The sequence below is a fragment of the Physeter macrocephalus genome, chromosome 4 (assembly GCF_002837175.3).
Source record: "Physeter macrocephalus isolate SW-GA chromosome 4, ASM283717v5, whole genome shotgun sequence".
Lineage (NCBI taxonomy): Eukaryota > Metazoa > Chordata > Mammalia > Artiodactyla > Physeteridae > Physeter > Physeter macrocephalus.
The window spans coordinates 95,713,547-95,737,873 of NC_041217.1; the positions used below are offsets into that span (position 1 = coordinate 95,713,547).

The following is a 24,327-nucleotide window of genomic DNA, read 5'->3' on the forward strand; positions in this document are numbered from 1 at the left end:
AAAAAAAAAAAAAAAAAAAAAGGAAAACAGAAAATGAAAACTTTTAAATTAATAGAAAATACTACCCTCTAGAAAATATGAAGCAGAGGAAAACTATATACGTCACTCCAATATGAATTAAATATCATTAAATGAGCAATTGCAGATGTGAAAGAATGTAACAAACTGTTAAAAACTCAATAGGAAGATGAGAGTTGATCAAACTCAGGCAATTTACTGAAATAGTAAAATCACCTAAAAAAATGAAAACTAAATTACAGGGTTCCTAAGAGAGAACAGATACACATGAAAATAAGGAACATGGAGGAAAGGAATAAATCAGCTATAAGGAAAAAAAGAGAAAGTAAGGATCAGAGAGAAAATGACATGGAAAAAATTATCTGGGCCTCCAGGAAAACAACAACAACAAAGCTAATATTTTTTCCAAAGAGGGAAAAAAATCAAATGGTGCCAGATTTCTTGACAATACCACCAAGCAACACAACAATGGAGCAACATTTTCAAAAAAACTCAAAGAAAGTGTGAGCCAAAGATTTTATAGTTCATCAAGCTGTACTTAAAGTATCTGGGCTCTAGAAGAAATTTTAAACATGCTAGAACTTGAGGAATATTGTACTTACAAGCCCTCCTTGAGTACTCTACTAGAAGAGCTTCATCCAGCCAAGAGTTGATTGGGGAGCCTTCAGCTAAAGTACTGGTGAAGAGTATTAAATATACTTAAAATATATTTAATTTTATAACAAATGCAGGGACTAGGGTGAAAAAATAGTGTGTAAATGTTATATGTTCTAAAACATCTCGAATAGAAATAAGGCAACTAAAAAATAAGAGAAGGTGGGAGGAAGGAGTAGAATACGTTCATTGGTTGTCACAAAGGCAATTAGATGGGAGTCAAAGAACATTTGAAACGGCAAACAATAGTAGAAGCTTAAACAAGCAAAAAGAGGTCTTTTATGGCATTACATAAAATGTTATCAGTAAAAAGGTAACCACTAGAACAGAAAACCCTTTCTAAACATAAAAAGAAAATTTAAAAGCAAGGAACACACTCCACATGGTGAAAGAAATGCAATAAATATAGCAATGTACACACTATTTTTTAAAAAGAAACACAGGAAAGATAAACTAGCAACTAATGAAAATAATTACCTATAGGAGGTGATTAGGAATGGGCTGGAAGCATAGGCATGGCAGCTTGGCTAATCTGAGTATACTTTTTATATAGTTTTAACTTTGAACCATGTAAATGCTTCACGTATTCAAAAGCAATAAAATTTTTAAATTAAATATAAAATTGAATACAAACAAAAACAAACAAAACTAGTTATAACACAGTGATAGCATAATCATGTAGAGAAAATAGTAATTTACATTAACTTTTGAACACGTACTCTTAGTGGGCTATTCTAAGGACAAAGAGAACTGCAAAGAGATCTTAAATTTTATTCAGTATGTTTTCCATTAGTAATACGGGTATTGTAGTGCTGAAACATAAGTTATATAATAAAACATATAAGCAAATATGCTAATGTTACTCAGAACCAATATTTTCACTGTAAGAGAAAAGAGAGGCAAATATAAAGTAAGAAAAAAGCTTGTAATACTAATTTTTAATTGTAAACATTGATATAAATTCATGAACTCTTAAAAATGTTATTTCCTAGCTCTGCCCACTGATATATGGCCCATAAGCAAATGGAGTTCAAATTCCATTCCCCCTAAAAGGAACAGATAGGGCTCCTTGGAGAAATAGCTGATATTCCCCAGCTTTGGAACAGGATGAGTACGATACACATGAAAATAAGGAACATGGAGGAAAGGAATAAATCAGCTATAAGGAAAAAAAGAGAAAATAAGGATCAGAGAGAAAATGACATGGAAAAAATTATCTGGGCCTCCAGGAAAACAACATCAACAAAGTTAATATTTTTTCCAAAGGGGGAAAAAAAAATCAAATGGTGCCAGATTTCTTGACAATACCACCAAGCAACACAACAATGGAGCAACATTTTCAAAAAAACTCAAAGAAAGTGTGAGCCAAAGATTTTATAGTTCATCAAGCTGTACTTAAAGTATCTGGGCTCTAGAAGAAATTTTAAACATGCTAGAACTTGAGGAATATTGTACTTACAAGCCCTCCTTGAGTACTCTACTAGAAGAGCTTCATCCAGCCAAGAGTTGATTGGGGAGCCTTCAGCTAAAGTACTGGTGAAGAGTATTAAATATACTTAAAATATATTTAATTTTATAACAAATGCAGGGACTAGGGTGAAAAAATAGTGTGTAAATGTTATATGTTCTAAAACATCTCGAATAGAAATAAGGCAACTAAAAAATAAGAGAAGGTGGGAGGAAGGAGTAGAATACGTTCATTGGTTGTCACAAAGGCAATTAGATGGGAGTCAAAGAACATTTGAAACGGCAAACAATAGTAGAAGCTTAAACAAGCAAAAAGAGGTCTTTTATGGCATTACATAAAATGTTATCAGTAAAAAGGTAACCACTAGAACAGAAAACCCTTTCTAAACATAAAAAGAAAATTTAAAAGCAAGGAACACACTCCACATGGTGAAAGAAATGCAATAAATATAGCAATGTACACACTATTTTTTAAAAAGAAACACAGGAAAGATAAACTAGCAACTAATGAAAATAATTACCTATAGGAGGTGATTAGGAATGGGCTGGAAGCATAGGCATGGCAGCTTGGCTAATCTGAGTATACTTTTTATATAGTTTTAACTTTGAACCATGTAAATGCTTCACGTATTCAAAAGCAATAAAATTTTTAAATTAAATATAAAATTGAATACAAACAAAAACAAACAAAACTAGTTATAACACAGTGATAGCATAATCATGTAGAGAAAATAGTAATTTACATTAACTTTTGAACACGTACTCTTAGTGGGCTATTCTAAGGACAAAGAGAACTGCAAAGAGATCTTAAATTTTATTCAGTATGTTTTCCATTAGTAATACGGGTATTGTAGTGCTGAAACATAAGTTATATAATAAAACATATAAGCAAATATGCTAATGTTACTCAGAACCAATATTTTCACTGTAAGAGAAAAGAGAGGCAAATATAAAGTAAGAAAAAAGCTTGTAATACTAATTTTTAATTGTAAACATTGATATAAATTCATGAACTCTTAAAAATGTTATTTCCTAGCTCTGCCCACTGATATATGGCCCATAAGCAAATGGAGTTCAAATTCCATTCCCCCTAAAAGGAACAGATAGGGCTCCTTGGAGAAATAGCTGATATTCCCCAGCTTTGGAACAGGATGAGTACGAGGCAACTCTGGAACATATTGTTGTACCTGAAGCAAGGAGGACCTCAAAGACTAATGTGGTCACATCTAACAGAACAGAAGCTAGCTTCTAGTGACCTCCACTGGCTAACAATATGAACATCAAAAGGAAATGTGACTGGGGAATTCCCTGGCGGTCCAGTGTTTAGGACTCCACACTCACTGCCGAGGGCCTGGGTTCAATCCCTGGTCAGGGAACTAAGATCTCATAAGCCGTGAGGCGCAGCTAAAAAAAAAACAAACAAAAAAAACAAAACAACAAAACTGTGACTGTAATTAGCTATAATATTTACATTGAAGATTAAGGACAGTGATTTCTGGAAAAAAAAACAGGGCTTTGGGAACAAGAAAGGAGGGAAAAGAGTCTTTTTAAAATAGAGGAATAGAAACTATATAATAAATGTAGAAGAAAATTAGAGAATTAAAAAATTTTATATCACTATTTTGCACCTCACTGTGATAAATGATTCAGTTAAGAATCATCAGTTGATGCCAAAACCATTGAATGAAAGGCTGGTAGGAAAAAGAACATTCCCATGGTGCCAAAATATTACCCTAAAGAATACTAATTACTAAGGGGAGAAAATGACCTTTACAATGGAAAGATCTGTTAGTCACCACCTTGACTGAATGATTATCATCAATAATGAGACAATCTAGAATTATGTGTCTTCTAATGTGATACAATATAAAACCTACAAGATAATCTATGAAATATTCTTTCCCAAAACATTTAACCTGAAGTTAATCAAACCTACAGACTTCCAGTTTGAAGGAAATGCAAAGAATAAAGGGAACAAATCAAGGATATTGACAGATCATGAATAGATGCCAAGTGACTTAGATTCTTCAAAAAGTCACATCATGGGGAAAAAAAAAGCCATTGGGGTACAGGGAAGGATCTTCTAGACTAAAAGAGACAATCAAATAGAAAGTATGAACCTCAACTGAATCCCGGATCAAAGCCAAAAAAACTGTAAAAGGTCATTTTTTGAGACAACTGGAAATATCTGAATATGAACGTAGATGATACAATAAAATTAAATTTTAAGTGTGATAATGGGATTGAATTTAATTAGAAAAATGTCCATATTTTTAGGAGTGTCCTGATAAAGCTAGTATGGCAAAATGTTAATAATTGTTGAATTCAGGTGGAGGGCAAATGGGTATACTATTATTTCAACTTTTATATACTTTAAAATTTTTTCAAAATGAGAAGCTAGAGAAAATTTAAATTTAAAAAAAAAGGTCTTTTAACAATGCTTACTTTGTGAGTACACGGAGATGACCCATGAATTTTTCAAAACTAAGCTGACAATCTATCATAGCATGATTGAAGTCATTAAAACGGCAATAGTAGTATAAAAACGAAATATTAAAAGCAAAAACGGGGAATTCTCTGGTGGTCCAATGCCTAGGACTCTGCGCTTTCAGTGCCGAGACCCAGGTTCAATCCCTGGTCAGGGAACTAACATTCTGCAAACTGTGCGGCACGGCAAAAAGGCCTTTAAGGTGAATGGAGACAAATAAAAAGTAATGAAAATCTGGGGCATTATAATATATATAACATCCAAAGTAAGCTTCAGATTTTAAAATTTTAGAATTCATAGCAATATTTTGAAACAGCTGTAAAATGAAACATAAACTCACCTCTGTCATTTTCTGTAATACTATTAGCATCCAAGAACTATTACTGTTGCTATATTTAAAAACCTATTGAAGCATCTTGCATATATTAGAAAAAGCACTTAGCATCAAAATTTTTAATTGCTGTATTTACTATCCAAGCAAAATAAAATAAAATGGAACATAATAAAACTTCAGCCTAAAGGAGAAAACTTAAACCCTCAATTATTAGAAATTGTGTGGGTTTTTTTTTTTTTTTTTTTGCATGTGGGATCTTCCCGGACTGGGGCACGAACCCGTGTTCCCTGCATCGGCAGGTGGACTCTCAACCACTGCGCCACCAGGGAAGCCCAGAAATTGTGTTTTTGTATATACAATGTTTTTTGAAAGAAAGAACAACAACAACAAAAAGAACACACATAAACTCACATCCACAGATTTTGTTTAAAATATACAAGTGAAGTCTGATTTAACACATTTAACTAAACCTTTTAAATATTTTACATTTAAAGTACAATTTTTTAGAGCGAATTTTCAGATGATTACCCCAAAACACTGTAACAGCATTCATTATTCTTTTAAATCCTAAGTTCAAGTTAAACAAGGATGAAAGTGTGTATCTCAGGTAAACTATTCCCAAAGGAATACCATTACTGTTTGTTTTAAAGAAGTTACTTTTAACATATTAGAAACCCTAAATAAATAAATGTAAATAAATGCATAAATGAAAAAACCTGATTAGATCCAATGGAGGGCTGATACTTAACCCCAATAAAGGATGACTGGAAATGTGGAGCTGTCAGTTAACAGTGAAGGCCTATTATGAGCCAAACTAAAGTGATGGCTACTGGTAATTTACAGTTAGCTCAGGGAGCACCCTTCTAGTTGCTAGATGGGATGCTGACCAATTCATGAATCATCAAAAAAGCCAATTAGATCTTCTAAATAAATAAATAAATAAATAAATAAAATTAGCTCAAAATTGTATGTTAATATACAGCATAGATTAAAAGTTTATAAATTAATTTTTAAATTTCTTTTAAATATTCCAACATTTAATAAAATTGTAAATATCAGAACTGAAAACTAAATAAATACTACATATGCTGCTTAGCACTGTATCTGATTGTTTTTCTGCCCTCGAGTCATACATTCAGAATCATTTCACAGAATTTCTGAAATTAAAAATGACAGTGTATAAATGTCTCCATAAACAATTGTCATTGCTTGTGTCACCCTCATTAGTTCAGAAGAATGTGTATTAGAGACGAATGGCCACTGTGTAAGGAATTTGGCCTTACCCAAAGAGTTTTGGCCTTCATGTCAGGAGGTCCCAGTGAGAGGAGTGTCTTTGTTATTCATGTTGGGCTCCTCAAATCACATCTAATAATTTATGCTAACGTGAGCCCCTAGAGCCTGATGTCAGCTAGTTCTCCAGGGAGGGTCAGGGCTGGAGAGTGAGTTCAACCATGTGTGCAAAGAATCAATCAATCATGCCAAGTAATAAAACTTCAGTAAAAATCTGACCACCAAAGCGTGGGTGAACTTTCCCGATTGGCAGTACTCGCGTGTAGTATCATAAATTGTGGCCAGAGTATATAACATTGTCTAAGACTCCACAGGGAGTGGACAATTGGAAAGGACGACTGGAGTTTGGACCCCTCCTAGACTCTGCCCCTATGTGTCTCTTCCTTTGGCTGGTTCTAATTTGTATTCTTTCTCTGGAATAAATGTGATTATGAGTATAATAGCTTTCAGTGAGTTCTTTCTAGTGAATTATTGAACCTGAAGGTGAATTTGGGAAACCTCTGAATTTATAGTCACCAAGACACTCTACTATAGTACAGTTTCAAATCTTTGGGATTTGAAGTTCGGCAATTTATTTCCTCTGATATTTCCTCCTCTGGAATGTGTATGTAATCAATCCTGCTTTGAAAAAATTCTCTTTTTAAGAACAGTAAGAAAGACAATTATGATTACTAACGCTGGTCACTATCTGACTGTGTTGAATGGCAGTGGTATCTATAAGATTTAGATTATGAGGCGTATTTGCATAGCACAGGATTCAAGGATTTTGATATACTTTCAACAAAAGTATTCCAATAAAAAAATATTTAAAGATTTTCAGTTAGTGCTTCTGAGAAGATACCAAAGAAGAGTATACATTTTAATGCTGCTATCCTTATTTTAGTAACATTTTAAAACAGCATTTTGTACAAGGTTACTTCAGTAATAAAGGTGGAAATAAAATATTGCTTATCATTTGATCTCTATGCATTGAATTGATAGTCACAATAGAAGCAATTATATTCAAATTATGAAGAAAATTGGGAATTTCCTGGCGGTCCACTGGTTAGGACTCCGTGCTTCCACTGCAGGGGGCACGGGCTTGATCCCTGGTCGGGGAACTAAAATCCCGCAAGCCATGCGGTACGGCCAAAAAAAAATATGAAAAAAATATATACCAATTACTGTAATTTCTTAACTTTGAGGCTAGCAAAGAGATAATTTATTTAAAGCAAAAAAATTTTAGACTGTTATCATCATACAGGTAGAGAAATTCTAACGAGTTTAAATAAAATCCAGTCTTTCATGCTAGGGCATAGGCCAGTAAAAAGGAAGATCACACACAAGATAAAGGTAACTAGAGAGGTAGGGAAAGCCTCAGTGAGTCATTTTTGATATATAGAGAGGAGACTAATTCATGGTTAAGTCAAGCACAGGTGAACAGGGAAACAAGGAAATATAGGAAAAAATTTACATAGTTATGAAAATAATCTATTTCCATAAATCTACTGAATAGATAATAACTGGATACCAAAAAATGACAGAGAAATTTATCAATTAAAAAGCCATTTAACAAAAGACCAATTTACAGATTCCCATGAATTTTTCAAAACTAAGCTGACAATCTATCATAGCATGATTGAAGTCATTAAAACGGCAATAGTAGTATAAAAACGAAATATTAAAAGCAAAAACGGGGAATTCTCTGGTGGTCCAATGCCTAGGACTCTGCGCTTTCAGTGCCGAGACCCAGGTTCAATCCCTGGTCAGGGAACTAACATTCTGCAAACTGTGCGGCACGGCAAAAAGGCCTTTAAGGTGAATGGAGACAAATAAAAAGTAATGAAAATCTGGGGCATTATAATATATATAACATCCAAAGTAAGCTTCAGATTTTAAAATTTTAGAATTCATAGCAATATTTTGAAACAGCTGTAAAATGAAACATAAACTCACCTCTGTCATTTTCTGTAATACTATTAGCATCCAAGAACTATTACTGTTGCTATATTTAAAAACCTATTGAAGCATCTTGCATATATTAGAAAAAGCACTTAGCATCAAAATTTTTAATTGCTGTATTTACTATCCAAGCAAAATAAAATAAAATGGAACATAATAAAACTTCAGCCTAAAGGAGAAAACTTAAACCCTCAATTATTAGAAATTGTGTGGGTTTTTTTTTTTTTTCACAGTAAATTATATCTTATAATAAGAAATAAAAAACCAAAATGACAGTTATATACAATTGTTAAAGTTTCAAAATTTCAATGATCAAGCAATAGTACCATAATTTATTTAAATAAGTTCTATTCACTAATACTTGTATAATATACCTATTTTAATATTCTGTTAGATAATGGATTTAAATAGCAAATGTTGAAACAACAAAAAAATTGAATTATAGTTATTCTTAAAACATCCTAATTTTGCCTATGTGTCCAAAATTGTGAATTACAGTAATGTCCTCCAGAAAAGTCAGGTATTTGGTAAAGCAAGGCACATAGGACCAGATTTTGATAAAGGTGCTTTTTCTTTGGTCCTATAATTACTTTAAATATGCTACATATCTGGGAGATCCTTAAGATGACTTTCAATATAGCATAAATAACTTTTATAAACTTTTTCTTATGTAGAGCATACATTCACATGTAACTAAATATTATAACAACGAAAGTGTAAATAAAATGAGTGACGCTAAACCCTGTTTTTAAAAACTAAACAAAACTCAGGTGAGTGACTATACAATGACATTTTAAAAGTCTAATAATTTGATATGAAGGAAAAGTGTATCAGTTCTTAAGAATAGTTTGTATTACACTAAGTCTACTGAGCACAGTCAATTAGTTTCCGCTTAGATTCTGTCTCCTTAGACTCTAGTTTAAATATCAAACCACCTTTCTTTCTATGAAATTGTGACATTCAATATAAATTGATGTAAACAGTTAAGTTTTGCATCTCTAAACTACATTTTCCACCATAAAAGTAGTCTGCAATGTCTCTAAAAATCACTTATTATAGAATTGATAATATTACTGTGTTGATATTTAAAATATACAAGTGAAGTCTGATTTAACACATTTAACTAAACCTTTTAAATATTTTACATTTAAAGTACAATTTTTTAGAGCGAATTTTCAGATGATTACCCCAAAACACTGTAACAGCATTCATTATTCTTTTAAATCCTAAGTTCAAGTTAAACAAGGATGAAAGTGTGTATCTCAGGTAAACTATTCCCAAAGGAATACCATTACTGTTTGTTTTAAAGAAGTTACTTTTAACATATTAGAAACCCTAAATAAATAAATGTAAATAAATGCATAAATGAAAAAACCTGATTAGATCCAATGGAGGGCTGATACTTAACCCCAATAAAGGATGACTGGAAATGTGGAGCTGTCAGTTAACAGTGAAGGCCTATTATGAGCCAAACTAAAGTGATGGCTACTGGTAATTTACAGTTAGCTCAGGGAGCACCCTTCTAGTTGCTAGATGGGATGCTGACCAATTCATGAATCATCAAAAAAGCCAATTAGATCTTCTAAATAAATAAATAAATAAATAAGTCATTATAAAAGATTGATACAATAAGGCTTCTGGAGGTCATCAAAACACACAGCACACACAGAAGAAAAGAGCATTATCTGTATATGTGACATGATCTAGGATACAGGTCCACCTTCTCAAATATGATTATTTCTTTATGAATCACAAACTACACAACCAAGTCTCTAATAACGTTTTCAAACCTACTAGAAAAGCAAAATATAAATTATGCCTGTCTAATAAAAGTTTGCTTTGCAAATAGACTATTTTTGCCCTTTCTCAGAACTCTTGATTACATTTTATAAACTTTGGTGGGAATCTTGAAAATTGTGTTAGTTTGAACACCTGAAAATATATTACTATTGTAACTAACATGTCTGATGTCCAATAATTTGCTATATCATTTTTGAAGTGTTAAAACTGAAAGACTAAACCTGAATTAACAATTATGAATGCACACCGAATTAACACATAAGTACCCAACCAGTACTTCAGTGTGAGCTGAACATAAATCTTTATATTTAGTCTTGAATTCTGTGCATTATAGGATTTAGATTTCCCTTAGCAGTAAGTAATAAGATGTAAGCCTGAATGTTGTTACAGTCTAAAAACACCATTCTCAAATTGTGGTAAAGTTATTAAATAAATACTCTAAAAGGTGGTCACTGAAAGTCGTAAGTCAGAGTTTCAGAAAGTTTGCTTGGTGCCAACTTGGAATCACCAGCAAATTAATTTAAAATACTTTGTAATTTTAAGCATTTTTTAAAACTCTGGAATATATTAGGCTTTTATCCTGTAGAGGCTAGGTTTGCCACAGCAAAGTAACACAGCCAGTCCTAATTAGCCAAGAGTAGCCAACAGTTTGTAACACAGTATTTTTCAGCCAAATTTTGTTTAACAAAATCCATTAGAATTATATAAAAATATTTATTTTTTACAGATTTATACTATTAGAACAGGAGACTTTTAAAAATATATAATGTATGAAAGAAAAAAATAAATTACTTCCTATACATAATAGGTAATTCTGTCTCTAGTCAATAATTAAATTAAACCCATATTCCAATTTTAGAAAGTATTTGTGCCCACCAGTTCATTTGATCATTTCTGCTATATTTTCTCTCCCTGAACCAATTTATTAAATAACTCATGTAATTTGCAATCTCAACTCCAGTGCTAATCAAATGGAAAGGAAACCACTATTGTAAAGCAAAGCTGTGGCTCCTTCCTGGCAGCTTTTGTAGGGCCACAGAAAGGGAATTCAGAATTCCGCTGCCTCTCCCAGACATGCATCAGAGAATTCCTGGGAATGGTGGGTTAATGAGAGGCCTAGAAAGTTCTTCTGAGCAGCCTTGAATTTATACTTACAGTGCCATTTAAAATAATGTAATATCATGGCAACCTGGAATGTCTCCAAGAAAAGTCATTTAGATCTCAATTTATTGACATCTGTACTACTATTGTTTTGGTTGCTTTGTCAACAGTTGTAGATTAAAAGAAGTTTTTACAGATCAATGAGTAAAATATTCATCTAAAAATGCTCTAGTTATATACAGTATATGCTTTGATAGTTCAAAATTCTCCAAATGGAGACATTAGACAATAATTATTATTTTAAATTATTATATGAGTATTTAAATTACATTTTAAAACTTTAATGGAAATTAACACACACAGAAATTTATTTTAAAGTAATATTAAGGATTTATCTGATTTACAGAAAAGAAATACAATTAAGAGATTAAGGACAAAGCTCCATTAGTGTAAAAGTAACTGGCTACTATCTAACACAGGAACAACTGGATTGCTTGCTTCCAGCAGTTCTGAAGCACTAAAAGATCTTAAAATGTAGATGGAGAAATAGATGTGTATATTTCCATACATTAAATTTAAATATGAATTTTATTGTCTGACAAATCAGACCCAGAATGTTACTTTATCAATTTTTTGCAGTTGAACATTTGCAACATATAGCAATCCTTTGTTTAGTAATCTTCTGTATAAATATAAAAATCTGAGATACATGAAAATGTTTTTCAAATCATCCTTCTATTTCTTCACAGCTTTATAGGTAATTATAATTTTCAAACTTTGAATATCTATGTTATTTGATATATCTGTACAGAAGGAGTAAGATAAAAAACATTTAATAAGATTAAATGTATCTAATTTGCAAAATTGATGTCTGACATTTGTTGTGTGCTCTTGCAAAGAATGCATAGGATATTTCTGCAGCAATCAAAAACATAAAATCTTTTTAAACTCAGATTTCAAGTTTCCTCCAATAATTATTCTAATCCCTGGAAATACTTTCAAGTTTTGATTTCTAGATGCAATAGGCATTTTGTTACATATACATATATTTTATCCTTAAACTTTTATATTTTCAAACCATTTGAACATTATGATCAGATTCAGCATGATGATTTTTTTCTTAGAATCTGTAGAAGTCCTCTGTGCAGGATTAATGTTGAGATTCCTAGTGCACCATTGTGAAAAACCAGATAAAGACAGTATTACCACTATGCTTTAGTGGGATTTCCTGCAGGTTTAGGATCATAACCATATAGGAAAGTAGCTGTTATTACAAGGATGGCTCCAAGGAAAAAGACACTAAATAGATGAAGAAAAAATGAAAAAGAGAAAATCAGATTAAAAACAAAACAAGTTATATTTCTTTACTATAAAAACAAATATAATTTGGGACACAATGTTCCAGTAACATGGCTAACAAATACTGAGTACTTACTACATTCCAGATATTTAGCTAAGTGTTTTACATGAATTATCTCATTTAGTTCTCACAACAACCCTATGAAGAAGGACTAGCACTGTCCTCATTTGTTTATATATGAGGAAACAGGTTTAGAGAATTTAAATAATTTGCTTAAAGTCCCACAGCTTGAAGTGGAAGATTGAATTCAAACTCAGGTATGTTTAACTCTAGAGCCAAGCCTGCACTTCCATCCACTGTGCTATACTGTAGTCTCCCAAAACAAAGATGTATAAAATGTTGTATTTCATCTTTTTTAAAACCATTTTTTAAAATCGAAGTATAGTTAATTTACAATATTGTGTTAGTTTCAGTTATACAGCAAAGTTATTCAGTTATACATATATGTATATATAGTATTTCATTGTAATGTGCCTTTTGCCTATAATACATTGAATAATAAGAGATCTCAATTTTTTTTTAAATTTGAATATATAAAGGGAAAATTGCATTCTTTTCAAACCACAGTAAAGTTCAGTTTAAAATACAAGGTAGTAATAAGCAAAACTCAGGATTCTTATAGGATGCTTTACAAAAGGAAATAAGACTGAATGCAGGAAGACTTGGTTTCTTCTTTAGTTTATCCATATATATAATATACCTTACTATAAACAGGAAATGAATTTAAACTGGTACTGGAACTCAAACTGAATGTAAACTGGAATATCAGTCTTAACTTTTAATATGTATATTCGTCAAAGTGCTGTTACAGGGACATGAATTAGTTGTGCTTTTAAAGTTTTTATTAACAGTTTGAAGTCACCCCACTGCCTCAAAAAAAAAATTGTTCTATAAGGGAAAAAGATCACTAATCCTTATTATGAGTTAAAGGGCCCTTCATAATATGGTCCTTCCAACCTTATCTCCCACACTCCACCCCACCCCACCCCATCTATAATTCAGCCACTCCATTTAGTGAACGCAACATGCCTTTCAGGACAGTATTCTTGTAGATGCTATTCCTCTGCCTGCAGTGTCCCTCCCAAGAAAACTGCTTATTCATAACAACTCAGGTCTTAAGTCTCCAAGACTAACTCCCCTAAGCAGAGTTACTCTATGGTAACACTTTATCACACTGTAGTAAATAATGTGTTATTTACATTCTGCTCCCCTGCTCAACCATGTGTTCCTCATTCATCATTATATTCCTAGTACCTAGCATATACAGGGAGCTTAATCATTATGTTATGATAAATCTAGTGTTGATTTGATGCAGATGTGTAACTTTTCAAAAGCCTTGAATACATATATACATATAAGATTAAGAGAATATAAAACTTCCTATAATGTAAATATCTTGAAGAAAATTACTACCACAGGAGTATTTGGTAACTATTTAGGCTGCATAAGCTTCTAACTGAGCACTTTCTTTGTCAATCATTATGAGCTTCTCTTAACTTTCCAGAAATCTGGAATTGCATAGAATAACATGCTCAGTTGCAAAGTGGTCTGATCCAACTTTCTACCCACCGTAGGAACCCATTGTATGATATCTCTAACAGGATCTACTAGACCAGGGGTCCCCAATCCTGGCCTGTTAGGAACCGGGCCGCACAGCAGGAGGTGAGCGGCAGGCAAGTGAGTGAAGCTTCATCTGTATTTACAGCCGCGCCCCATCGCTCGCATTACTGCCTGAGCTCTGCCTCTTGTCAGCATTATGGTGAGTTGTATAATTATTTCATTATATATTACAATGTAATAATAATAGAAATAAAGTGCACAATAAATGTAATGTGTTTGAATCATCCCGAAACCATCCCTCCCCACAAGGCTGTGGAGAAACTGTCTTCCACAAAACTGGTCCCTGGTGCCAAAAAAGGTTGGGGACCGCTATACTAGACTATCTACTGTCAGGAAACCCCTGCCTCCCAAGCCAGCTATTTTTTAGGTGGTTCTGAGAGAAAAAATTTTGTTAAGGAAAAAGCTATCAGAATTTAATATTTCAAGGATTTCAGCCCCCTCTTTCTAATGGAATTGTGTATATACTTCCATTGCTGCATTGATCATAGTAATTTATTCTCATGCCCGTCTCTCCAGTCACTGTGACCTCCTTGAAGATAGAAAATCATATCTTATTCAGGCATTCCTGTTTTTCCAGGATCTAGTACACTGGCAGGCAGACATATAGTGGACAAAATAAATTTTTGATAAAAGAATAAGCAAGCCTAAATACAAGGATGGTAATACCAATAAGCAAAATAATGAGCACAAAAATAAAATAGGAAAGGGAATACTGGTGATATATCAGTAGAGATGTCTAGCAGTCAGTTGAAAATAGGGATCTAGAGTTATCTTCATAGAGAGGACAGATAAGACATGGCAGTGGATGAGATAGATAAGAGAGAGTGAAGACTGACAGTTACCAAAGGAACAATCAGAAAGGCAGGTACAGGGGTCAGGGGTACTACTTCTGAGAAACCAAAAAACTTTGAGGTGAAATGGGGATAACAAAGGAAAATATATTATTATATTCACAATATAGACCATTGCATTTATTGGATAATAGAAGTTCTCCACAAAAGTAAGAATACATAAAGATGGAGGGCTTAGCTATCTATTTTAGGAAAAATAACCTATCTTCTCCATCTGACTTGGTGTCCTATGCATATTCTCAAAACATTCATTCATTCAATAATAACAGTATCATTGTCTTTTCTCTTTTTAGCTTCATCCCAACATACCTTACATGCTCCCTCAGAAACATGGATTTACAAACGCAGGTATGTAGCTTACTGAAAAACTCCTACTCTTTTGTCCCTCTGCTGGTTTACTTGATCATTTACTTGTTTTATTCCCTGCATGATTTGAAGATTTAAAGTTAACACTTTGGCCTTATTTGATGTTTTATTTTTTTTGAAAAAGGTATGCCTTTTTAAGTTACCCTAAAAATCTACAAGTTCCAAACATTCTCAAATAATATTAAAGCATGTAATTTCCCCATTTAATACGTAGGGAATAAAGCATCACTAAGACATAGGTGCTAATTATTACGGTTGTCTCAATGTAAGTAATTCATTCCCGTATAAAGTTAAAAACAGAAATACTTTTAAATTCATGCCTCAGAAAAATTACAGATTTCAACATGCATGTCCCAGACCTATTGTCCAAGTTGCTAGAGAAGAACCAAACCATAAATGTTCAATATAGAAATAGAATGAGCATATTACATTTTTCTACTACCAAATTCTACCCACAATCCTATCTCACTAACTCTCACTAACACAAATTAATTTTACTAACTATTAAAATTTTAAGGTATTGAACATTCATTCAACAAACATACTGAGTATCTATTATGTGCCAGGCTCCAGCCTTGCTTACTTATTATCAGATGGTGGTAAGTCTTCTGAAGACAGAAGGAAAGAATGTTGGAAGAGGGGTTGCTTTTTCTTAGAGAGATCTCTTGATAAAGGGATATTTGAGCCAAAATCTGAGGACATGAGGGAGTATGCCATGTGAATATGTAGGGGATGCGTTTTCCAAGAAAAATAGGGCAAGTCAAAGCCCATAGCAAAGAAGTTACAATAGCAAAAAAAAAAATTAAAAAATTTTAAAAGGTAAACAAGAGGAAAGTAATATCAGGTAAGGATAGAAAGGTAGCTAAAAGCCAAAGCAAATAGGCCGTCGATGGTGACAACTTTTGAGTGACATGGGAAGCAATTAGAGGGTTTCTGCGTATGATATGATTTATACTGAAAAGAATCATTCTGGTTACTGAATGGAGAAAATTCGGGGACACAGGTGAAGAGAAGAAGCAAGGAGACAAGTCAGGAGACTATTTCCTTAATCCAGACGATAAATGAGGGTGACTTGGATCGTGGTGGTAGCAGTAGAGGTTGTGAGAAATGGTCAGCTTCTGGAGATACTAAAAAGGAAGAATTGGGGACTTCCCTGGTGGCACAGTGGTTAAGAATCTGCCTGCCAATGCAGGGGACACGGGTTCGAGCCCTGGTCCAGGAAGATCCCACATGCCACGGAGCAACTAAGCCTGTGCGCCACAGCTACTGAGCCTGCGCTCTAGAGCCCACGAGCCACAACTACTGAGTCTGAAGCGCCACAACTACTGAAGCCCGCGCGCCTAGAGCCCGTGCTCCGCAACAAGAGAAGCCACCGCAATGAGAAGCCCGCACACCGCCACGAAGAGTAGCCCCTGCTCACCACAACTAGAGAAAGCCCGCGGGCAGCAGCGAAGACCCAACGCAGACAAAAATAAATAAATAAAATTAAAAAAAAAAAAAGGAAGAATTGACAGCGTTTGTTTCTGGATTAGAATGACATGTGAGAGAAGAGTAAAGAGAAGCTGATGACCTTACATCACTAAGAAAATTTAAAATTTCCATACATTTAACTTCCTCTTATAAAGCTATCTATATCCATATCTATAGAGTCTGCCTTCTCTGAGGTTACTGTGGATATACTGTGTTCCTATCTAAGTCAAAAAGGATTTTGGCCTAAGCAACTGAAAGAATGAAGGTGCTGCCACTTACTAAATTGGGAACCCTGACAGAGATGGGGAATGAGTTAGACATTGAAGAAAATGTCAAATAGACAATTAGATATAAAAGCCTGGAATTCAAATTTAAATTTGAGAGTTATTAGCCTATAGGTGGTATTTAAAGCCATGAGAATAAAGATCACCAAGGGAGTGAGTGCAGATATAAGAAGTCCAAGGACAGATGAAGAGAGTACTCTGAAGTTTAGAGAATTAGAAGATAAGGAGGGGAGTGAAGTTAGAGGAAACCATGAATGGTATCCTGGAATCCATTAAAATATAATCTCATTACTCTGGGATTACAAATTAGTAATTGTAAAAAAAGAACAGAACTTTATCACACTTTACTCTTCCTCACTCTGTCTTCTCTCTTGGCATCCATGACACTACACGATCCTGGGTCTCCTGCCTCACCCATCATTCCTTCTGTAATTCTTTTTCAGACTATTCTTCTCCCTGCCACCACCTAATTGAATTTTCTCATGAGCCACCTTCTCTATATAAACAAACTATCCTCTTGAAGAATGTCACCTACTCTTGGCTTTAGCTATATAAATTCTTCATTTAAAAATGTAATTATATGACTTATTTTATGACTTATTAACTTTTAAAAATATGACTTTTAACTTTGGGGAAAAAAACCTATTCAGATCTATTGAGAAAATTCTGGTGAGCCAAATTGTATAAATTGCTTTCCAGTGTTAGATTTTCTTTCATGCATTTAGTTTGAAACCTTTTTAAAAAGATAGTTAAATGAATCTTACTATATTTCTTCGAAAGTTGTAATAGAACAAAATTTTTCAGATTAGATCTTATGAAGGACTCTTATTTTTCTATATACTTTTGGAGATTTTAAGAAATAGAAAAGAATACACTACCTGGTTGGTACGAAATCTTGTAGCCAAAAATAAGATATCAGTGTTGATAATATTATGGACAGAGAGGTTGCAAATCCTTTTAAAATGTTATCCGCATACTTAATAACAGCAGCTATTACAAGGCCTCCCAGTGCCTGCAGAAGTTTTAAAAGATTATTTTATAAAATAAACATAATAAAACTGCTTTTCAAAACAATCTCAATGAAGCTTTAGGCTTTGTCCTGTAACCTAATCCCATTAAAGTAAGTGATTTTTATTAAACATCTCATAACAAATGGACTTCTAGGTTTTGTTCAATAGCCCCCTTATTTCAAAAGGTATCTGATAAAATAACTACCAGCATAATCTGCAGTTTGTTATAATGGAGTTTGACCATATTATGAATAAAACATCTATCCTCATCCAATTTAGTAATTAAACATCACTTGTTCAGACAAATGTGGGAAAATTGGACACACTGATTAGTGAAATATTTTTACTTTTGATTAAAAATAAACTGTAACTTGAAAGTTATTTTACTAGCCTTTTAATAGCTGAACTTGGATTTCTTCCTCTAGTTTCTTCCCATTCTAATCTACCTTTCATTGCTGTCAGATTACTCTTCCTAAAGCACTTTAATCATTCTCTTTAAGAGTGAAGAACTTTCTACCAAATCCCTCTCAAATTCCAAATTGTGGCTACTTAAATAACAAAGTTTTACCATATCTCATAGTTTTGTTTTCTACCGAACCGTACATATCAGCTCCCAAGTCTGGGTTACCCACTTTCACTGCACCTCTTCAAATGGCAGAAGCTTCATGAGAGAAAGTCACAAATTATGCCAAGTGAGCTCACTACAAATTGATGTTTGAGTCCTGGTATTTCTTAGCAGTGTTCTCATTCCCCTATTTAATCCCTCATACCAACTGTACCAAACCTTTTAAATTTTTCTCAAGACTTTAGCCCCTCTTAGGGAAAGAGAGCTTCCCTCCTTGATAGGATAAAAGCCATCATACATAAACTCTCCTGATTTACCCTATCTCTACCTCAAATTTTCTCTGAATTTTCACTTACCCTTGTCTCCTTTTCTCCTATATTAAAAATAGAAGTATCCTTCCTGCTTTCAAAACACAACTGTCCTTTGCCACCTTCACCCAAGGGACCTTGTTTCTTACAGCTTCAAATACCTCTAGAGAAAGGCTTTGTGAAGGCAGAGACTTCTATCTTCATTTTTGTATCCTCCAGAGTACTCAGTAAGTATTTTTTGAAGATGAAATTACTCAACCCTTGAATAATTTCAAGTTATAAGCCGAGGTAATTTGATAGGAATACTCCAATATGTAACCAAAATATAAACTATAAACTGTTACAGATTTAAATATCTAGATCTGCTTCTTGAGCCTGAAATAGCTGACCACAGACTTCCTGTAAAATGATCAGAACAGTAGAAAAATTACAAGTTACATTTGTCCTCAGCTTTCAACTCTTTTATTCTTAAACTTGCATTTTTGTTATGTTAAATTTAAATACCATAAAGTTCATTCATGATTCATTTTCAAATAAGTTTTCATTACGGCATTTAGATCAGTTCGATTTTAACTTCCCTGAATAAACTAGAGATAATCAGAGTACTGATAGGAGGGACCCTTCTTCCTCATATCAGTATATCATAGCTACTTTGATTCTCTATATTAAAATAAAATTTATTAGCATAAATGTAAGACTTTAAATGCTTTACCTGAAGAACAACAACTATCCAGGTCAGCCGGTTATACCCCTGAAAAAATCCATTCTTTGATACCAGTTCTCCATCATAAACATATACACCCATTAATCCAAATATACTCCCAAAGAAACCTTAAAAAAAAGTAAAGTCTATGTCATACATCATTTAGTTTGTCTGGAGAGATATTTTTCCATTAACATTCCAAATAATTTTAAACTTAACTTTTACTTTTGGATAAAATTGGACTACTTAAAAATTTTTTTACTTGTATAATTATATAAACTTAAGAAAAGTATACTTAGTACTATATTATGACTGTAATAAAAAGACATGGGAATATAAAAAAGAACAGAGATTACCAACTTTGGAGGACTGAAAAAATATAATGTATACATTCCAGGACTAAATGGCTGTCCCATTCAAATATTTGTAAAATGCTCACTTTTGGTTTATTTCATTGTATATCTTCCTATTTGCTAGATCTAGATTTTCATATATTCACACTCATACATGCAGATAAAATAGCTCAGGTACGTGGTCCAGCATTTTCCTTTATTTAGAAATTTTGGATGTATAATAATTAATAAACAAAAAATTAGAACTAAGAAACAGTCAGCCATAGGCAACATCAGAATGTTGTTATTGAAGTCTCACTGTTAGGGAAAGTCAGCTCAGTGAGAGCCTGAAATGTGTCTTATTCACTGCTGAATCCCTTACTTCTGCCACAGAGCTTATCACATGACTACTGGATCTAAGGTTTCCTGGAGCAATCCTAAACTATGAATAAAGAAATGGATACTACAGGGGTCATCTCTTTGGGGCAGTCTGTGGTAAGATATGCAAAGAGTGCAGGGTAAAGCAATTTTTTTATAAAGCCACAACTACTCAAAGTATTCCACAGTGAAAAAGAACTAAAAGGGATGTGAAATGTTCTTTCTAAAATTTTATTTATGCCAACTCTATCATTTTAATATGTCTAATTTAGAACATGAAAATAATACTGGCATAATACAAAATCACAAAAATAAACACTTCCAAGGGTATTATTCATTTCTTTTTTAATTATAAAAATAACACTTGATAATTACAAAAAATGTATAGAGTACAGAAGAGTACACACATGTCAGTATGTACAGATCTACTGCATTCTTTCTATCAGTTGCATAATATTCCATCGTACGGACAATAACAGTATGAAATACACATATAACACCACATGCAACAAAATGTACTAAGTGCTTTAAGTATGTTAACGCATAACAACCCTATGAGGTGGACACTTCTAGCTCGTTTTACAGATGAAGAAACTGAAGCAAAGAGAGGTTAAATAAACTTGCCCAAACTCATGTTGCTGGTTAGTGATGGATTCAAGATTTTAATCCAGGCAGAGTGGTTTTGAAGTCTATGATCCATTTAATCATATTGATAATTTATTTAACCAGTATTCTAAATGTTTTCTATTTTTTACAATTGTAACCAATGCTGAAATGAATAAACTTGGACATTTATCTTTGTGCTCTTGTATAAATATTTATACCTGTAGGATAAATTCTTATCCAGACATGGAATTTTTACATTAAAGCTGTAATTTATTTAAAATTTTGTTATATATTCCCAAATTGAGATCAATAAGGTTACATCAGTCTACCAGTTGGCCCTCCATATTCGCAGGTTTTGCATCCACAGATTCAACCATCCATGAATCAAAAATGTAAAAAAAAAAAAATTCCAGAAAGTTCCAAAAAACAAAACTTGAATTTGCTGGCACAGCAACTTATTTACAAAGCATTTACACTGTATTAGGTATTATAAATAATCTAGAGATGATTCAGTGTATATGAGAAGATTGCATAAGTTATATGCAAACACTATACACCATTTTATACAAGGGACTTGATCATCCACGGCAGTCCTGGAACCAATCCCCCACAGATACCAAGGGAAGACTGTACTCCTAGCAACCTTAGGTAACAAGAGTTCCTGTTTCTCCATTCTGTGGCTAATGTTGGATCTTATCAATTAGCTAATCTTTGACTGCTGATATTTGAAAACTTCTATACATTGGTTTGTTTTTGTAATCTCGAATTCTATAACTTATTTATGTATCCTTTTCAAAACTTTGAGTTATTACCATTACCATTAGATTGTGTTATGAGGTCAAACCAAAGAATAAGAAATCCATGAAATACCACAGAATCATTAATTCTGACCTTTCATTTTTATCTTATAATCGAGAAAATTTGGGGTAACTCATACAAACCTGAATATTTCTTTCTTTTCTGATATTTGCATATTAGTGTAAATAGCTGACATAAGTGCTTAGGCACTAATAAAGCACAAGGCACTTTATTCTAAACACTTTACATGTATTATCTCATTTAATCCTCATAGCAACATATGAAATAAGTACCATAATTAAGTATATTTTATAGATGAGGAAGCAGAGAGGAAGGTTAAGTAAGTTCTGTAATGCCACACACGTGGTAGGTAATAAAATCAGGATTTGAGTGGTCAGACTACCAAACCAAGAGTTCTTAACCACTATGCTATAGATATACTCTTTCTGAAATGGTGAATGCTTTTCAAGTCTGAACTTGCCTTCTAGACAAACTGAACAAAGGGAAGCTAATTTAATCTTGTTTTCAAAAATATTTACCTTGAAGTTCTTAAAAAAAAAACATGATACATTTCTACAAATTTTGCAGAGAAACAAATAAATACTATGTGATAAAATGAAGGTTCAGTCTGTTTGTTATCATATTATGTGAAAACAGCTGAAAGGATGGACTTCAATCAAATTTTGAAGGTTTGTCTTAAAATACAGGCCATTAGGATTACAGACAATTCACTGTATTAGGGCCTGGAAGGGCCTGTTATGACTATCATGAAACATGGTATAGCTATTAAGCTGAGGTGAAGAAAAAATCAGTGGCTTCAAAGAAAAAAACAATGGTTTCAAAGATGAGCTCCAAAGTCACAGGGACAGAGGCTTAAAACAGAACATGTTGATTTGCAATTGAGCTGCTTCTCACATGTAGCATCTTCCAAAATGAATTTGACAAGAATATTAAATTCTGAAATCTTTGTATGAGGAGTTAAATGTTACAGTATTGTATACAAATAGTTTAAATATCTATTCAAAGGCAATCTCTCAATCTCTTTTTTCTTTTAAACTATTCACCTTCAGTTAGAAAAATGCTGTAGTATTTAAAAGCTAAAATGTAACAATTTGAAATAAAAAAGCATAGTAAGATTTTAAAGAGACAAAAATTTCTTCATTTCAAACTTCCTCCATTTAAGTATCTATTTTTTCAGCTTTATTGAGGTATAATTGATAAGTAGAATTCTAAGACATTTGAAGTGTACATTGTGATTTGATACACAACATGGTGACTGTAGCTGATAACACTGTATCATATAATTAAATTTGCTATCTTAATCTCTTTTTCCAGGAGGAAAATATGTAAGTTATTTGCAACATCTGTGGAAAACAGCAACCAAAGACAAAGGCTCCAAACGGTGAGGACAGAAACAGGCTTCATACACTCTTATGAGCACAGACCCAAAATTCCATATTCTTGAATAAAAGACATTCATTTAAAATACAGTTTTTTTCAAAAGGCAAAAACCCTGACAGATATTTGCATCAACAGCAGCTTTTATAAAAGGTTTATTTAATTAAAGATACATAGGACTTCCCTGGCAGTCCAGCGGTTAAGATGCTGTGCTCCCAATGCAGGGGGCACAGGTTCAATCCCTGGTTGGGGAACTAAGATCCCACATGCTGTGCGGCGTGGCCAAAAAATTTTAAAAAAAACAGAAAAACATAGAAATCTTTAAACATAACAATATAATCCTTTAAAAATAATATTAGAAAACATTTAAAACTTACCAAGTTGAATGTTTCTTATCCACACTGATTGTTTGGTTTCTTTTAAGATTTTCTCAAAGTAAACCCCAGCAAAGCCACTTGAAAAACATGCTGTGAGAACTGCCATGAGGCCTACGAATTGTGAGCCAGCTGAAAGTTCCTTAGAATTAAGCTCTTGAGAATCTGAGGGCCACTGAACGAAAAGAAAAACAAAATTGAAGTTTAATTCCTATAATATTTTACAAAATACATAGAGTCCACTCTTAGACCTTAAGGTAAAAATGCAACCAATACCATTCTTGGGGATTGCAGAGAAGAGCTTTTGAAAGAAAAACTTAGAATCATTTTTTTTTCCCATAGTGATATTACTGTTATAATTTATAATTTCAAAAATACCCTAAAAAAGAGAACAAGTATAATAAACGCACAGATGCACAAAAATTGCCTCCACAAGCAGTTCAGTTGTAGAAATGCAGAGTGTGAAGTGTTGGAGCAGCAAAAATGAGTATGGAGCTGTTGTTTCATTATGGAAGGTCCATTTCATGCTAACCATTCTGAGCTTTATTCTGTAGATCAGTATTCCTAAAACTTCACTTATTTCCCTATCATCTTCATGGTTTTTGTCAAATGTATGTTCTCCCTAAACTATTACTTGATATTTTAATTTAAAATACCTCACTTTTTTTTTTTTTTTTTTTTTTTTTTTTTTTTTTTTTTTTTTGTGTTACGTGGGCCTCTCCCGTTGGGGAGCACAGGCTCCGGACGCGTAGGCTCAGCGGCCATGGCTCACGGGCCCAGCCGCTCCGCGGCATGCGGGATCCTCCCAGAC

The 24,327-nt window shown here is 33.1% G+C and overlaps 1 protein-coding gene across 4 annotated transcripts in view; it reads right to left on the reverse strand.

Annotated features, from left to right (window-relative positions):
• Positions 1-11,437: 11,437 nt before the first annotated feature.
• The window catches only part of SLC35A3 (solute carrier family 35 member A3), a 67,212-nt gene continuing 54,322 nt past the window's right edge, over positions 11,438-24,327 (reverse strand). The window contains exons 5-8 of one of the 4 annotated variants that reach the window (XM_007115894.4): positions 23,520-23,691; positions 19,640-19,758; positions 17,923-18,056; positions 11,438-12,258 (exon numbers count right to left, since the gene is read on the reverse strand). In XM_007115894.4, coding sequence (XP_007115956.1) covers positions 12,150-12,258; positions 17,923-18,056; positions 19,640-19,758; positions 23,520-23,691 — 534 coding nt within the window. In that variant the 3' untranslated portion in view covers positions 11,438-12,149. Of the gene's footprint in view, positions 12,393-17,922; positions 18,057-19,163; positions 19,327-19,639; positions 19,759-23,155; positions 23,412-23,519; positions 23,692-24,327 lie in introns of those variants that run through there. The other 3 variants (XM_024119778.3, XM_055084426.1, XM_055084427.1) reach the window with 3 other exon arrangements.